General features: G+C 38.4%; 1 protein-coding gene across 1 annotated transcript in view; it reads right to left on the reverse strand.

Moving 5' to 3' along the window:
• Positions 1-10056: 10056 nt before the first annotated feature.
• Positions 10057-17847, reverse strand: part of LOC122832769 (rho GTPase-activating protein 26-like) — a 75564-nt gene continuing 67773 nt past the window's right edge. Inside the window, 5 exon segments of the mRNA XM_044119852.1 lie at positions 10057-10234; positions 11867-11977; positions 12067-12102; positions 16046-16235; positions 16487-16631. Coding sequence (XP_043975787.1) covers positions 10072-10234; positions 11867-11977; positions 12067-12102; positions 16046-16235; positions 16487-16631 — 645 coding nt within the window. The 3' untranslated portion in view covers positions 10057-10071.

The following is a 17847-nucleotide window of genomic DNA, read 5'->3' on the forward strand; positions in this document are numbered from 1 at the left end:
ACTCAGTTAAAACAGAGCTTCCATTTAGAACTACTGGCTGTTTAGGCCAGTAAATAAATTTAACTCAAACACTGTTAGGCATTGGATTAGTGTGAGCATTTAATATGAAGCTTATGTTTATTTTCAAAATAAAAGCCTTCATATTGCCCTCAGGTTAATGCATCGCCCGTGATGCAATAATATTAGAATGCTTTATATTCTTCTCTCAGGTTAGGGATCTGCCTTGCGCAGCAAGGCAGTCAATTAAGATAAGACTTTTACCTTAAATAAACTATTAGCTATTTTACTTACTTATTAGTCATTTTAAATATACTGAATGGAGTAAATCAATTACAGAAAACATTCTAATGATACCCCACATGCTATTGGCAACACTTAGGTAAAGATATGTTTGGCCTGCTTTGATCAGAAAAACTAACTGCTTCAAACTATTAGGATTCCATCTCTCCCTGTGTGTTTCACTCTCATGACAGTTGAGCTGCTCTTTAGAACTACAAAGACTGAAGGTTAGAACTACAACATGGTGGAACTGTCAGTTACTACAGAGGAGGACTGAGCTGGCCTTTAGAACTACTTGTGTTTTGAGCATTATAGAACCGATTTAACACATTCACTGTTACACATGGGATTAGTTTGACCATTTCTTATGATGCTTACTGAAAATTTCAAAATAAAAGCCTTGGCAATTTTTACATCATATATTTGCTCATTTTTGCTTGACGTGATTGGTTTATCCAAAGCACTCTTAGACACTGGATTAGTGTGGGCATTTAATATGAAGCTTACTGCAAATTTCAAAATAAAAGCCTCAATATGACCCTCAGGTTAATGCATCGCCGGAAGGCGATACAATATATCATTAGAATGCTTATATCTTCTCTCAGGTTAGGGAACTGCCTTGCGCAAGCAGTTCATTAGCATTAGCATTTTATCTTAAATAAGCTATTGGGTATTTTTTTGTCATTTTAGCCATGTTTAGTATACTTAATGGTGTAAGTCAAGTATAGACAACATGCTAGTGAGCTGATTATCATGCTGAATCGTGCATGTCCATGTTAGTCAACATTCTTGTGATTCTCCACATGGTTCTTTGGAAGTTTTTAAGCTTAGCATTGATGCTAATTGTTACCATCAGAACGCTGGGTCCAAACCGACGGGCACACTTTGGCAGGCCCCAGTTAAATTTCTTCAGGAATTTTCTAGTTTATTTATATCTTTATTTATTTTTCTTCCATCACCGTTAATGCGGCTCGTACCGCTGCGAGCCCACCCACAAAAGTGGTATCAAAACGTTCGGCTCGATGCCGAGAAGGGAGCTATTACTTTTATAAGGAATCGGACTTACGATGGCGAAGTAAAAAGCGAAAAACGAGCAAAATTTCCAACTGCCGAAACGCAGAGCATAACTGACACCAACTGCCGCTTTTTTAGAGTGAGAATTTAAGCAGATTTTTGACCCCAAAGCGATTTTGAAATCGCCGTCACGCCCACAAATATCGCCCGATTGGTATCAAACTCGGTCATGACATTGATACGCATGCCTGCTCCGGTAAAATGTGTTCGATATTTCTCTAGCATTTACGGTTTTCTGTCAAGGTGCTTCAGAGTGAAATCATGGGACAGGGTAACTGACGCTCTCCCTGATTCACTTCCATGTATTTCTGAAAAGTTTCTGCACAATTCTTTGTCTCATCACTGCAATTACTGTGAATGAGGTAAAAATATGAATTGCGGTACTATCGGAGAAGACAAATAGCCCTCTCATACGCTTCAAACGGTTTTCAAATATGTATTACGGTTCCTGAACGGCAAAGGTTTGTTCGGAGTGCTTTTTCCATATTAATTGGCTGGGTGTCTCACAAAGATAGAATTTTTTTCCCCCCTTTCTGTCTCACACAGACATGACAGTTAGCAGCTGATCCATTACCATAGCAACGGAACACATGAGGCCAGAGCAGCTGATTTATGGGAGGACACTCTGGAATGAGCTGGCCTTTAGAACTACTTGTGTTTTGGGCATTTTATAACTGATTTTAACAAACCATTGTTACACACAGGATTAGTGTGTAATTTTAAATAAAGCTTAATGGAAATTTCCCAATAAAAGCCCCAATATCTCTGTCAGGTTAGTGCATCGCCGTAAGGCGCTGCAGAAATCTCTGCCTATATTATCTTTTCCTCTCAGGTTATGGCATTAACCTTTGACCTAATGATAATAAATAGGACTATCAGAACACCATATCTGTAGTTCTAACTAACACTCAGTTAAAACAGAGCTTCCATTTAGAACTACTGGCTGTTTAGGCCAGTAAATAAGGAATTTAACCCAAACACTGTTAGGCATTGGATTAGTGTGAGCATTTAATATGAAGCTTATGTTTATTTTTCAAAATAAAAGCCTTCATATTGCCCTCAGGTTAATGCATCGCCGTAAGGCGATGCAATAATATTAGAATGCTTTATATTCTTCTCTCAGGTTAGGGATCTGCCTTGCGCAGCAAGGCAGATCATTAAGATAAGACTTTTACCTTAAATAAACTATTAGCTATTTTACTTACTTATTAGTCATTTTAAATATACTGAATGGAGTAAATCAATTACAGAAAACATTCTAATGATACCCCACATGCTATTGGCAACACTTAGGTAAAGATATGTTTGGCCTGCTTTGATCAGAAAAAGTAACTGCTTCAAACAGTTAGGAATCTCTCTCCCTGTGTTTCACTCACATGACAGTTGAGCTGCTCTTTAGAACTACAAAGACTGAAGGTTAGAACTACAACATGGTGGAACTGTCAGTTACTACAGAGGAGGACTGAGCTGGCCTTTAGAACTACTTGTGTTTTGAGCATTATAGAAACGATTTAACACATTCACTGTTACACATGGGATGAGTTTGGCACTTCCAAATGAAGATTAACACTAATTTCAAAATAAAAGCCTTGGCAATTTTTACATCATGTATTTGCTCTTTTTGGCTTTATGTGACTGGTTTATCCAAAGCACTCTTACACACTGGATTAGTGTGGGCATTTATAAAGAAGCTTTCTGCAAATTTCAAAATAAAAGCCTTTATATGACCCTCAGGTTAATGCATCGCCGTAAGGCGATGCAATAATATTAGAATGCTTTATATTCTTCTCTCAGGTTAGGGAACTGCCTTGCATTAGCCTTTTAGCTTAAATAAGCTATTAGCTATTTTTCTGACTTATTAGCCATGTTTAGTATACTTAATGGTGTAAGTCAAGTATAGACAACATGCTAGTGAGCTGATTATCATGCTGAATCGTGCATGTCCATGTTAGTCAACATTCTTGTGATTCTCCACATGGTTCTTTGGAAGTTTTTAAGCTTAGCATTGATGCTAATTCTTAGCATCAGAACGCTGGGTCCAAACCGACGGGCACACTTTGGCAGGCCCCAGTTAAATTTCTTCAGGAATTTTCTAGTTGGGGCCTGCCCATAGCTCATAAGGAGAGCAGTGACTGACTTGCGAAGCAAGTCAGTCACTGCCTCCATGCATTGCATGGCAGGCACCTATTGTTCTACACCCAATAGAATGTTTCTTTAATACGTATTATTTATTATTCTTCCGTTACCGTTAATGCGGTTCGTGCCGCTATGAGCCCACCCACAAAAGTGGTATCAAACGCATGCTCGTTCCCGGAAGGGAGCTATTACTTTTGGTGGGATTTGGAGTTACCATGGCGGCGTAAAAGCAAAACACGACCCCAAAATCACTAACGAGCTCACCAGGTGCAAGTCTCGTCGTCAAGGGGACGAGGCAACCAGTAAATCCTGAAAATACCCTATTTTTGAGGATTTTCTGTGTCGTCATAACCTTATGTAGAGACGCCATTCAAACTTCATTTTGTAGATACGTCCGTGATCTCTTTTAAAGTGAAGACAGCACGTCAATATGTATTATGGTTTGTCCACAACTTCTTTCTAAGCGACCCAAAGTTTTTGATTTTGGAAAAATCAGAGTGTGAAGGTCTCCGCTAGAGTGAGAGTCAGAGTGAAATTTACCCCCAAATCATTTTTTAACTCGCCTCACGCTCACAAATATTGCATGATTGGTATCAAACTTGGTCATGACATTGATACGTGCCTGCTCCGGTCAAATGTTTTCAAAAATTATCTAGCGCTTACAGTTTTCTCTCCAGGTGCTTCAGAGCAAAGTCATGCGCCAGGGTAGCAGACAGATCTCACTGATTCACTTCCATGTATTTCTGATAAATTTCAGACCTTGGCACACACTTTTTTTATCTCATCGCTGTTAATACTGTGAGTGAGGTAGAGATATGAATGGCGGGACTATGTGAGACGACAAATAGCCCTCTCATATGCTTCAAACGGTTTTCGAATATGTATTACGGTTCCCGAACGGGAAACAGTTTTTTGCAATGCTTTTTTTAGTCAAACTGGCTGGCTCAAACAGAGAATTGTCTCCCCCTGGATGTCTCACTCACAGCTGGCAGAGAGGATTATTTACCATGGCAACGGAACCCAGAGCAGGGAGAGCTGCTGAGGACTACAAATACGCATCACTGTAGTTCGAACTAGTAGTTCAGTTAAAACAGAGGAGGACTGAGCTGGCCTTTAGAAAAACTTGCTGCTATGGGCTGTATATAACTAATTTAACCCTGTCACTGTTACACATGGGATGAGTTTGGCCCTTTGAAATGAAGCTTACTGAAAATTTCAAAATAAAAGCCCTTGAAATTTTTTTACATCAGGTCATTGCTTTTTTGAGCGTTATATGACTGATTTAATCCAATGACTGTTACACATGGGATGACTTTGACCCTTTCAAATGAAGCTTAACAAAAATTTCAAAATAAAAGCCTTGGGAATTTTTACATCATGTAATTGCTCTTTTTGGCTTTATGTGACTGGTTTATCCAAAGCACTCTTACACATTGGATTAGTGTGGGCATTTAATATGAAGCTTACTGCAAATTTCAAAATAAAAGCCTCAAAATGCCCCTCTGGACAGTGCACCGCCGAGTAGTGCAGTGATATCATTCTGCATTATCTGTTTATCCGAGGTTAGGGAACTGCCTTGCTGCGCAATGCAGTTCATTAGCATTAGCCTTTTAGCTTAAATAAGCTATTTACTATTTTTCAGACTTATTAGCCATGTTTAGTATACTTAATGGAGTAAGTAAATGACAGTAAACATTCTAATGATACCCCACATGCTACTGAAAGTATTTATGCTTATATTAGCATATTTGCTCATTTTAGCTAATACACTTACTTTATCATACTGAATGTTGCATGTCCAGCTTACTTAACATTCTTGTGATTCTCCACATGCTATTGATTACATTGCAGCTTTCTTTAGCATTGATGCTAATTCTTAGCATCACAACGCTGGGTCCAAACCGACGGGCACACTTTGGCAGGCCCCAGTTAAATTTCTTCAGGAATTTTTGGGTTTGCCCATAGCAATGCATAAGGAGAGCAGTGACTGACTTGCGAAGCAAGTCAGTCACTGCCTCCATGCATTGCATGGCAGGCACCTATTGTTCTACACCCAATAGAATGCCTCTTTATTATTTATTTTTCTTCCGTCTCCGTTAATGCGGCTCGTACCGCTGCGAGCCCACCCACAAACGTGGTATCAAAACGTGCGGCTCGAACCCGGCATTGGAGCTATTACATGTTGTGGGATTTGGAGTTACCATGGCGACGTAAAAAGCAAAAAACGACCCCAAAATCACTAACGAGCTCACCAGGTGCAACTCTCGTCGTCAAGGGGACGAGGCAACCAGTAAATCCTGAAAATACCCTATTTTTGAGGATTTTCTGTGTAAATCATAACTTTATGTAGAAACGCCATTCAAACTTCATTTTGTAGATACGTCCGTGATCTCTTTTAAAGTGAAGACAGCACGTCAATATGTATTATGGTTTGTCCACAACTTCTTTCTAAGCGACCCAAAGTTTTTGATTTTTGGAAAAATCAGAGTGTGAAGGCCGCTCCGCTAGAGTGAGAGTCAGAGCGACATTTTGACCCCAAATCATTTTTTAACTCGCCCTCACGCTCACAAATATTGCATGATTGGTATCAAACTTGGTCATGACATTGATACGCGTGCCTGCTCCGGTCAAATGTTTTCAAAAATTATCTAGCGCTTACAGTTTTCTCTCCAGGTGCTTCAGAGCAAAGTCATGCGCCAGGGTAGCAGACAGATCTCACTGATTCACTTCCATGTATTTCTGATAAATTTCAGACCTTGGCACACACTTTTTTTATCTCATCGCTGTTAATACTGTGAGTGAGGTAGAGATATGAATGGCGGGACTATGTGAGACGACAAATAGCCCTCTCATATGCTTCAAACGGTTTTCGAATATGTATTACGGTTCCCGAACGGGAAACAGTTGTTTGCAATGCTTTTTTTAGTCAAACTGGTTGGCTCAAACAGAGAATTGTCTCCCCCTGGATGTCTCACTCACAGCTGGCAGAGAGGATTATTTACCATGGCAACGGAACCCAGAGCAGGGAGAGCTGCTTAAGACTACAAATACGCATCACTGTAGTTCCAACTAGTAGTTCAGTTAAAACAGAGGAGGACTGAGCTGGCCTTTAGAACAACTTGCTGCTATGGGCTGTATATAACTCATTTAACCCTGTCACTGTTACACATGGGATGAGTCTAGCCCTTCAAAATGAAGCTTACTGAAAATTTCAAAATAAAAGCCCTTGAACATTTTTACATCAGGTCATTGCTTTTTTGAGCGTTATATGACTGATTTAATCCAATGACTGTTACACATGGGATGACTTTGACCCTTTCAAATGAAGCTTAACAAAAATTTCAAAATAAAAGCTTTGGCAATTTTTACATCATATATTTGCTCATTTTTGCTTGACGTGACTGGTTTATCCAAAGCACTCTTAGACACTGGATTAGTGTGGGCATTTAATATGAAGCTTACTGCAAATTTCAAAATAAAAGCCTCAATATGCCCCTCTGGACAGTGCACCGCCGGAGGCGGTGCAATGATATCATTCTGCATTATCTGTTTATCCGAGGTTAGGGAACTGGAAGGCAGTTGATTAGCATTAGCCTTTTAGCTTAAATAAGCTATTTTCTATTTTTCAGACTTATTAGCCATGTTTAGTATACTTAATGGAGTAAGTAAATGACAGTAAACATTCTAATGATACCCCACATGCTACTGAAAGTATTTATGCTTACATTAGCATATTTGCTCATTTTAGCTAATACACTTGCTTTATCATACTGAATGTTGCATGTCCAGCTTACTTAACATTCTTGTGATTCTCCACATGCTATTGATTACATTGCAGCTTTTAGCATTGATGCAATTTTAGCATCAGAACGCTGGGTCCAAACCGGCAGACACACTTTGGCAGGCCCCAGTTAAATTTCTTCAGGAATTTTCTAGTTCTTAACTTATTCTTCCGTCACCGTGAATGCGGCTCGTACCGCTGCGAGCCCACCCACAAAAGTGGTATCAAAACGTGCGGCTCGATCCCGGGAGGTGTGCTATTACTTTTGGTGGGATTTGGAGTTACCATGGCGACGTAAAAAGCAAAAAACGACCCCAAAATCACTACTTGAGCTCACCAGGTGCATCTCTCGTCTCAAGGGGATGAGGCAACCAGTAAATCCTGAAAATACCCTATTTTGAGGATTTTCTGTGTAAATCATAACTTTATGTAGAAACGCCATTCAAACTTCATTTTGTAGAATCGTCCGTGATCTCTTTTAAAGTGAAGACAACCGTCAATATGTATTATGGTTTGTCCACAACTTCTTTCTAAGCGACCCAAAGTTTTTGATTTTTGGAAAAATCAGAGTGTGAAAGGCGCTCCGCTAGTGAGAGTCAGAGTGACATTTTGACCCCAAATCATTTTTAACTCGCCCTCACGCTCACAAATATTGCATGATTGGTATCAAACTTGGTCATGACATTGATCTGGCGTGCCTGCTCCGGTCAAATGTTTTCAAAAATTATCTAAGCGCTTACAGTTTTCTCTCCAGGTGCTTCAGAGCAAAGTCATGCGCCAGGGTAGCAGACAGATCTCACTGATTCACTTCCATGTATTTCTGAAAAATTTCAGACCTTGGCACACACTTTTTTATCTCATCGCTGTTAATACTGTGAGTGAGGTAGAGATATGAATGGCGGGACTATGTGAGGCGACAAATAGCCCTCTCATATGCTTCAAGCGGTTTTCGAATATGTATTACGGTTCCCGAGCAGGAAACAGTTTTGCAATGCTTTTTTAGTCAAACTGGCTGGCTCAAACAGAGGTCTCCCCCTGGATGTCTCACTCACAGCTGGCAGAGAGGATTATTTACCATGGCAACGGAACCCAGAGCAGGGAGAACTGTTTAGGACTACAAATCGCATCACTGTAGTTCTAACTAGTAGTTCAGTTAAAACAGAGGAGGACTGAGCTGGCCTTTAGAACAACTTGCTGCTATGGGCTGTATATAACTCATTTAACCCTGTCACTGTTACACATGGGATGAGTCTAGCCCTTTGAAATGAAGCTTACTGAAAATTTCAAAATAAAAGCCCTTGAAATTTTTTACATCAGGTCATTGCTTTTTGAGCGTTATATGACTGATTAAATCCAATGACTGATAAACATTGGATGAATTTGAACCTTTCAAATGAAGCTTAACAAAAATTTCAAAATAAAAGCTTTGGCAATTTTTACATCATGTAATTGCTCTTTTTGGCTTTATGTGACTGGTTTATCCAAAGCACTCTTACACATTGGATTAGTGTGGGCATTTAATATGAAGCTTACTGCAAATTTCAAAATAAAAGCCTCAAAATGCCCCTCTGGACAGTGCACACGCGGTGCAGTGATATCATTCTGCATTATCTGTTTATCCAGGTTAGGAACTGCCTTGCGCAGCAAGGCAGTTCATTAGCATTAGCCTTTTAGCTTAAATAAGCTATTTTCTATTTTTCAGACTTATTAGCCATGTTTAGTATACTTAATGGAGTAAGTAAATGACAGTAAACATTCTAATGATACCCCACATGCTACTGAAAGTATTTATGCTTACATTAGCATATTTGCTCATTTTAGCTAATGCACTTGCTTTATCATACTGAATGTTGCATGTCCAGCTTACTTAACATTCTTGTGATTCTCCACATGCTATTGATTACATTGCAGCTTTCTTTAGCATCGATGCTAATTCTTAGCATCAGAACGCTGGGTCCAAACCGACGGGCACACTTTGGCAGGCCCCAGTTAAATTTCTTCAGGAATTTTCTAGTTTTTGTTTATGTTCTCTCAGTTTGATCTTCATGTTTTTTCTGAGAGTTCAAATCGTTGAATGAATCTGTGCTAGTCAGGAAGCAATCATATGCTGTAATGCAGCGTTATTATTATGACTATTTTTTTAAATCATGGAGGTTGTAGTCTGAGCTTCTTGTGGACAGATTAAATGCTTCGTCCTTGACTGCTGATGAGAAGCCTGCAGTGTTCAGATGCCTCTTTGGGGATTACATGTCCCCACGGACAAAGTTTGACCCATGAGGGCTCACATGACACTGCTCTGCATTACATAACTATCAATAGTCTTTAAGATGTCAACATTATTTAGATTTTAAAGGTCAGTTTGTAAGAACAAGAAAACCGAATTCCTCCCATGAGTGCTATGTGTGTTTGTCATTTCAGAATTTCTTCAACACATAAACAAATACACACAAACAGGTGACGCGCAGGCGAAACTGTCAGTGTATGGACAGTTTTAATAGCTTTTCATCCTTGAATCTGGGCAAATATGGCCTTCATTTAAAGGAAGCTATTGTGGGAGTTTTGAAAAAAGCTGACATGTTAAATTCTTCCAGTCATGTAGGAGAAAAGATAAATAAGCTAATGAAAGATCCTCCTTTGTCTGCACGAGTTGTTTTCACCTCTTAATAAAAACGAAGCCAACAGCTCCTTTACTCAGATATTAAAAAGTCTTTTGCAGGGTGAACACAATCTTTCAAAGTCTGAGGAAATGCAAATCCCTAAAACACACTGCAACCAAACTTACTGTGTGTTTTCACAACAAATTAACTTCTATAACGCCAACACACATCCTGTCTTTCTCCTTCACTGCTGCCAGCTCCAGCGTCTGACTCACCATTCTCAAAGACGGTCCCGGCGATGAAGGACAGCTCTGAGTCGTGCTCTGCCTTGCAAGCGTACAGCGCTCGGGCCTTCCTGCCTGTGATACTACAAGCACACAGAAAGTCGGAGCAAAACATCAAGATTTAACGTAATTCTTTTTAAGACAATTCTTTTTTTTAAATTTATGTATATGTTTTAATAGATTAAATTGCCGTTTTTGTTTAGAATTTTATCATTGAACTCCAGGTAATTTATAACTTTTCCTCTTCCTGGGGAATAAATACAACAGGACACAGAGGCCTTTAGTTTTTGCTGCTCTTCTACATGGGAGGGGCAGGAAACTCTGATGTGTCTTGACACAATTATATGTTAGAAAATGGAAATAAAAAAAAGATATTTGCCTAAATTTGACAGTTGAAGTAGATAAAAAAAATTGCCAGGAAAAAGGCCTTTCTCTCCTGCCATCAGAATTGTAAAGATATGGAGTCAAATGACATTGGTATTGAGCTTTCCAGCAAAAAACTAATAAAAAACTATTCAGGAGTTACTGGTTTGAACCAAAGGATGAATGTAGGAAAACCCCTTCAAAACGGATGATCAGGGTGAAGAAACTGAAAGAAACCTGCTGATTTTTTAAGAAATTGACGATTCATGAACCCAAATCAACATAGAAATTCTTCACTAGACATAAATGAAAAGGAGAAATCTATTATTAGGGGTTTACGCATCTATATCAGGTACTCCTCTAGACAGCGTTCTGAGTGAAAGGCTACTTTGGGTTTTAAGTCGTCACAGAGAGAACCAGGTATTAGCAGTTAAGTCTTTAAATGTGGAGTGTTCAAATGCTGTACATCTGCCAAGGTTTAGGTGAGTGACTGCAACCAGTCGGTGTTGCTGTTTTCTATTCCAATTTAAATAGATGAACTTATATAAGAAAGGCTGCAGTCTGGCCCGTATATAAATAGTTCAGAGCACTTTCTTGACCCAGGATGTAACCCCTGATCTTTTGATTTAGATTTTGAAGGATCTCCTTTCATAGGGAAGGTCAGCAGTTGCATCATGCTAAAGGGCACAGAACAATGTTCCCAATAAACATTTAAGACATTTACTTTAATAGGACTTTGCTCAACAGCTGGAGAAATGAGGCTTATTCTAGAGATCCAAATTCCTATATTCTCACTGCATAGTTAGAGCTGACCAGCTATCATATTTACCAGCTGTTGTTAGCTTTACCTATATTTTTAGAACATCCTATAAATCTGAGCATAAAACATTTGCTTAGTTGGGTTTTATTTTTTTTGTCCCACAAATCATTAAACTCCTCTAGTTTTTGTGTTATAGTGAAGGGTTATATCAGCATTTTTTGAGATGGGGACTATAATAAATCAATAGTATCTTAACACCTATTACTTTTAGATTACGGTAGTTAAATCTGGACTAGATTTTTATGCACTAATACAAGCATCAGTTGATGTTCGTATTTGATTTATAAAAATGTGAAAGGCAAAAATGTTCAACTAAGTGATTGGTATTTTACCAGATTCAGTTTAATGTAGTAACTGTGAAATAGTCATTTGTCACCTTTTATACTACTGCTGAATTCTGATTGTTTTTTCTTTTGAATTATGACCTGAGCCAAAAAAAAATTCTACAGACAAATTATTACTTGTATTTCTCTGGGATCAGCATCTTTGTAAGCTTTAAATAAAACAAAACAAAGAACCAACATGGACCAACCTGACTGGGGAAGAGTCACTGGAAGCGGATGAGATCGGCTGTGGACTTGAAGGTGCTGAGAACATCGGCCAGGAGGGAGAACGGGGCGAGGTGGGGCTCGGAGATATTGCACTGAAAAGCAAAATTTACACATTCAACTACCTTGCTTGTAAACTGTAAAGTTTACAAGTGATGGAGGACATATGGAAGACTTTTCCTACCTTGTGGGTATACTGCCTCGACTCTTTGGGTTCAGTCTGAAGACAGAAAATAAAAAAGAGATTTAACTACACAAGTTGAAAGTGTTAAGCAAACTAAATCGCAATGGTCACAATTTATGTCAAAGCTTTAGTAGAACATGAGCTTTTAGAGTGATCCTGTTTGTTCATGACCATGTCTGATGAGACAGTCCTGCAACAGATCAAATGAAACATAAAACATTTGGCTTCAAGGATGAAATATTTGCATATTATTCATTTTGAGAGTCAAATGCATCTTCCTTTTAGAGTGCTGCAGCAGTTTCACCATGTAAAAGGAAAAGTTCCTGTCTCTTCCCACTTTTATAGTGCTGGATTTTTCATCCTAAACTGGCCAGATCTTTAAGAAATCCAATTCCAGTTATCATGTTAGTGTGGGGCATTTAGAAATGTATTTGAACTGCTTCTTTTCCCAAAGTGGAACATCTGGCTATCCAGTTACTTTTCTCAATATTTGGTACAAAAGTTAACATGTACGGTGCATTATGCTAAGTACACAATGGATCAACATGACTGACGGACGAACAGACAGACAGACAGACAGACAGACAACCCACATTCACAGGGAAAAAAATGAAGAGAGCCAAGACAAATAAATGTGAGTAGTCCTTTGAGATCTGAGTAGCTTTTCTGACCACAGAGGAATTAGTGCAGCTCATTAAGCTTTTAAATGAACCAAAGGTTTTGATGGCCCGGTTAATAATGAGGGATAGTTTTGCTTTGTGTTTCGTTGTAATACAAATTGTACCTGAAGAGGTATAAAAATAAGGATCTATTATAAGTGTCAAAATTACCTATTCAGCGTTCAAGAGTTTCAGGAACTTCTGATCATTCATGCAACTTCTTTGAAAGAAAAAGTCTTGTTTAGAAATGTGACAGTGGGTGCTGACATTAGAGTTGAGGATATCTGGGCCAGTTGCTACATGTTTTGTATTGAGATGGTATTTTACTCTTGAATAGCTTCGGTGATCGACCAACTCCTTTTTGAAAACTTGCACACAAAAGTAGTCCTTATCAGCGTCCCATCAGTCTGTTTGTTTGAAACAAAAACAAATCTTTAGTGGGCCACAAAAAGCAGCTTTGTCGTCAATCGTTATTTGCTGCAAATGTTGCTTATGTGTCAGATTTCGCAACCAATAAATTTACCATGCTGTCCATCTAATCTGGTGCCGCATGTTGTTGATGAACTCACACTGATGAGCGGCTTGAGTGAAAAGCAAGACCAGATTCTACATCATGCTTCGAGACTGTTACTGTGGTTACCTTTTACGGTTAAAACAGCCATCAACGAGATTTTGGAGAGTCATGAGGAAACAATTTGCAAATGCAACACTGACAACTGCAGGCAGCCTTTTGTGCATTATTATTTACATGACAGAATTTTTCCTAACGCCTTTTCATCTTTGTGATTTCATTGTTTTTAGAAAATGCTTCAGGGTGCATGCCATGAATGCACAAGGGAGGTGTAGCTTATTGTTTGTTAGTCATAACAAGGGGAAATGGTGATTATTACCTATGTGCAAAAAACACAAGGCTTTTACCACAACTGAATGAAAACTGATTCAGTAATACAGAAAAAAGGAAACAAACAAGAGGTGTTTTTAGTTTAAAATATCAAAACCATTAATAATAAAAGGAGTAGATGATAAACGATTATGTGAAGCAATCATCTGTGTAACCTTCAGAGGAAGACCCCACACAGAGGCAAATAAAAAAGATGGTTAGATTACAAACCAGAGGCAGCTGCAGCAAGGACATTATGAGAGCTATGGCAGACCAAGCTCCTCTTACATCAGCCCTAAAAGTCTAAAGTAACACATGAGCCAACTACCAGCTAGTGCCAATAAATCCATCTGTAAACACTCTTTCTCTTCTTAATGTCTCATTAACGGAGTCGCTCAAATGTGCCCAGGCAGCCACCCGTACACAGACACAGAGCACGAATGACAGAGTGACAACAAATAAACAAAGTATGAGTCTTGTACAAAGCCAATGGTAGGAAAGAAAATTATGACTGAATGAAAAAAGTTTTACATTTTCTTCACTTTCTTTTTTTTTCATTTTTATTCGTCAGCTACAAAAAAGTAAGTTCCTCTTCCTGGGATGCTTTGAGGCCTACAAGCCCTGAGAAACCCTTATTAAAACCTAATAATATTTGTAGGAAGTTTTTAAATTGTACGTTTTCAGTTTTTTCTCGATTGCTTTTATGCAATCGAGAAACTCAGACTCCACGTTTTCAAAACAGTAAACACACAGGGCAAAACTCATAGTCCAGGTTTTGTTTGCAATAGGTCCGAAGTTGGCCCAAACATTTAAAATATGAAACAAGTGCAGATATTGCCTTGAAACAGCACAACCTGCCAGCAAGTGCATTGTGGGAGAGCAAATGGACAAATTTTCCTTCATATTAATGCTATTTTCTGTAAACTTTTTGCTGTTGCTATTCTTAACATTCCTTCACATTTGTTCCCCTGTAGCTATGTGTAGGATGTGATGCTTGGTAGCCTGATCCTTTAGTTTGAACTACTTTCTGCTCTGACCACTGTTCATTTAGCTTCCTGTAAAAAACCTGCTGGGACTTTTCAGACAACGCAGTGGCAGTGGAGCATCTTCAGATCCAGCCCTGGGTTAGCCCATTACATCACTGGCATGCAAATCCCATTTGTAGTCTTTTTACATACGCTGTGTGAAATTGCTCTTCTTGAAAACAATCAGAATCAAAAATCCTCAGATTGTTTAGATTTAAGCAGACTGAGCAGATAGAGATTTCCAGGACTCTCGCAGTTTTCCAGCCAGCTGCTCAGCACCAGTTGCTGCATTTGGGGCAGCTGCATTGAGCAACAAGGAATTTCCCAAGTCAGCGGTTTGTTTGGTTGTTCACAGAGTCTCAGCCACTCAGCTGAATATTGCAGAAAAACTAATATGGCTGTTCATGTTTATTTTTCAAATATTTTTATCAAGTAAAATGTAATCAGTGCTCAGATTAAGTGAGGAAATAATTATATCATGCATGAGCATGATGCCAATAAACATTCTGAAAGTAATTTGTCTGAAATAACTCTTCCCTTTGCAAAATAGATATTGTGCAACAAAGCAAATGGAATCTCTCAGCAACTGAAGGGAAAAACTAAAGATCTTCTGAGTAATATCAAGGAATCCAAAGCTAAATGACCATTTCATATTTCTTTTTAAAGAACAAATTGAATTTGTAAGTTAGCTCACTCAGACACCAAATCTCTCCTGTGTGGGACTGATTCCACAAAAGGAAACCCGGCCAAGAGCAGAAGCATTTTATCAGCTCTATCTTTGCTTTGGCAGCTTTTTTAACATTCACACCTCACTATAGAGACCAACAGCTTTAGAAAGACACAGTTTCTGTCCGCAAAGGATAGGGTGGACATTGTGGTTGATAGTGGAGAAGCTGAAAATAACTCAGCAGCTACACTTGGCTCCAACATAAAACCGTCTGCTGTTTGTTCACACAGACTTGGAGAATTTTGACCACATACTGCTTCTTTTGAGGAGGAGGGAAAAGTGGGGTGAAGGTAGTGTGAAATAAAATTAAGCTAAAATAAAAAGAAAATGACATGGAACATTAAGCAGAATAAAATATTTTTCTTCTACAGAAGAAAACCACACTAAATATTAGGGCCACAGTAGATAAGAGAAAACAAATTAGGCATGGGGGAGGACATTTCTGCCAAAAAAAAAAAATTTAAGATTAACGTCACATTTATGAGAAAAAACTTGGATGAATTACGAGTTTCTATTGCAGTTAATATGGCAAACAGCAAAATTTGCCATATTAATACTAGAATATTGTGCACCTAACATGACCAAGTGTAAAAAAAAGTTTAGGTGTGTAAATACTTTTATAAGGCACTGTTTGAATAGTGTAAAGAGCTGCATAGTGAAACTGTATATATAAGACGTTATGACTCACAGTGAGCTGGGTCGGATTTGTCGTCCATCCTGCTCTCCATCGTTGCTGGTCAGGCTGTGTCTGGGGGTTTTATTGTGGCTGCCAGTGCTGCTACTGCTGCTGCTGCTGCTGTTGTTACAGTTTGTAGAGGAAGACACTGGGTGTTGCATGTCAGCAGCTGGGGTGTTGCCAACACTGTTCCTCTTTTCACCTACAAAAATAAAGCATGATTTACATACTTTTTGCTGCTATAATTGTAAAACTCCTGACTGAGCAGTGTGAATTCTAGTTTTACATAGACCAACTAAATCCTTGTCTTGTGTGTGTCTAACATGGTAACATAAATCAAATACCTTTGCAAGCTGACACTTTTATGCAACTAGAGTACTTAAGGAGACAATATATAAAGTATGTAAAAGGTGAACAGTATAAAAATGTGTTATTTTTGGGCATGGGGCTCACCTGTCTGAGAATGTGTCGGTGTGTGGAATAGCGTGAGAGGCCTTTCACTGCAGGACGGTGCTTTGCTCTCAGTGCTTCTCCTCCTTGACTGGTCGAGCTGCATGCTTGTTGAATTGCCCGTCGAATTGGGCACGTCCCCAAATATCTGCATAAACAAACAAAAACAAACAAAAAAAAACTGCTTTAGGAAATTGGAAGGAACTGTTTAGCCTTACCGTCTTATCAAACCTGTGAGGAGCATTATGCTGTCGTTGAAATATCTGTTCACATAATTAGTTCGCAGATTAAAAAGCAATGTGTATCATGCAATTGTCTGCGTGTAACCAAAAGTTATGTAAAGAAAGCAATGTGAACAAACTGGTTGGGTTTGAGAAAACTAGAAGTTATACAAGACATCAAGATGTCAAAAACAAACTGCAAAATACAATCATGTGAGATTTTTGCACATTACAACTGCTAAATTCAATTTATTTTATTTGAATGTTTTTGTAATAGATCAATACAGAGCAATACATAAAGTGGAAGGAAAAGTATACAGATTTCAAAATCTTTTACAAATACATATCTGAAAGACGTGGCATATGTGCTTTACTCTAATACCTCTAAATAAAAACCGGCACAACCAACTGGTTTGCCAAAGTTATTACTCCCTTTGAAACAGCAATACGCAATAGCACCTTTTTAGCTTCAGTTAATTTTCAATGCATCTCCCCAGATGGGCTTTTGGCAATATAAAACAATTTAAAAGACAATAATAAAAACTGCTTTGTTCAAAAGAGATTTTGGAAAAGGTTGTTGCAGGTTCCGCCATGAGTTACTAAACCTTCAGATCTAAGAGGAATTACTAGGTCACTGAACACCTAAAGAGACTAACCTTTCAAATCTTTGAAAAATAATGAGATTTTACATTATTAAAGAAAGTTCATCATATTCAGTTTTTTAAGAATGTGGCAATGATGAAATCTAAGATGTTTTTTTGTTGAAAATTTCAATTGCTCAGTTATATATCATCATTTTATCGTTACATTTACACAAATTACACCTGTTGACTCTCAAAAGGATGAAGTAAGTAAAAATAAATGTTATATTTATGTGTGAGACATCTATTCACCACACATTCTCTTACTCGTGTCAACATGAGGTGGAAGAACCTTTTACTAGCGTCTTGTTTGCTCCATTCATTGACTGAACATTGTGTCCAATGGCAGGCTCTCATGCAGACATACTGTTGCCATGGTGAATTGCGTAAGCAGCTTGAGTCATGTGACTTTAAAGTGCACTTACAATTACCGTGGGCATGTTTAGATCTAATAGGTGTAATAAATAATGATGAATGAGGAAAAATAAAAGTTAAATCTTCA

The sequence above is a fragment of the Gambusia affinis genome, linkage group LG01 (assembly GCF_019740435.1).
Source record: "Gambusia affinis linkage group LG01, SWU_Gaff_1.0, whole genome shotgun sequence".
In the NCBI taxonomy this organism is placed as follows: Eukaryota; Metazoa; Chordata; class Actinopteri; order Cyprinodontiformes; family Poeciliidae; genus Gambusia; species Gambusia affinis.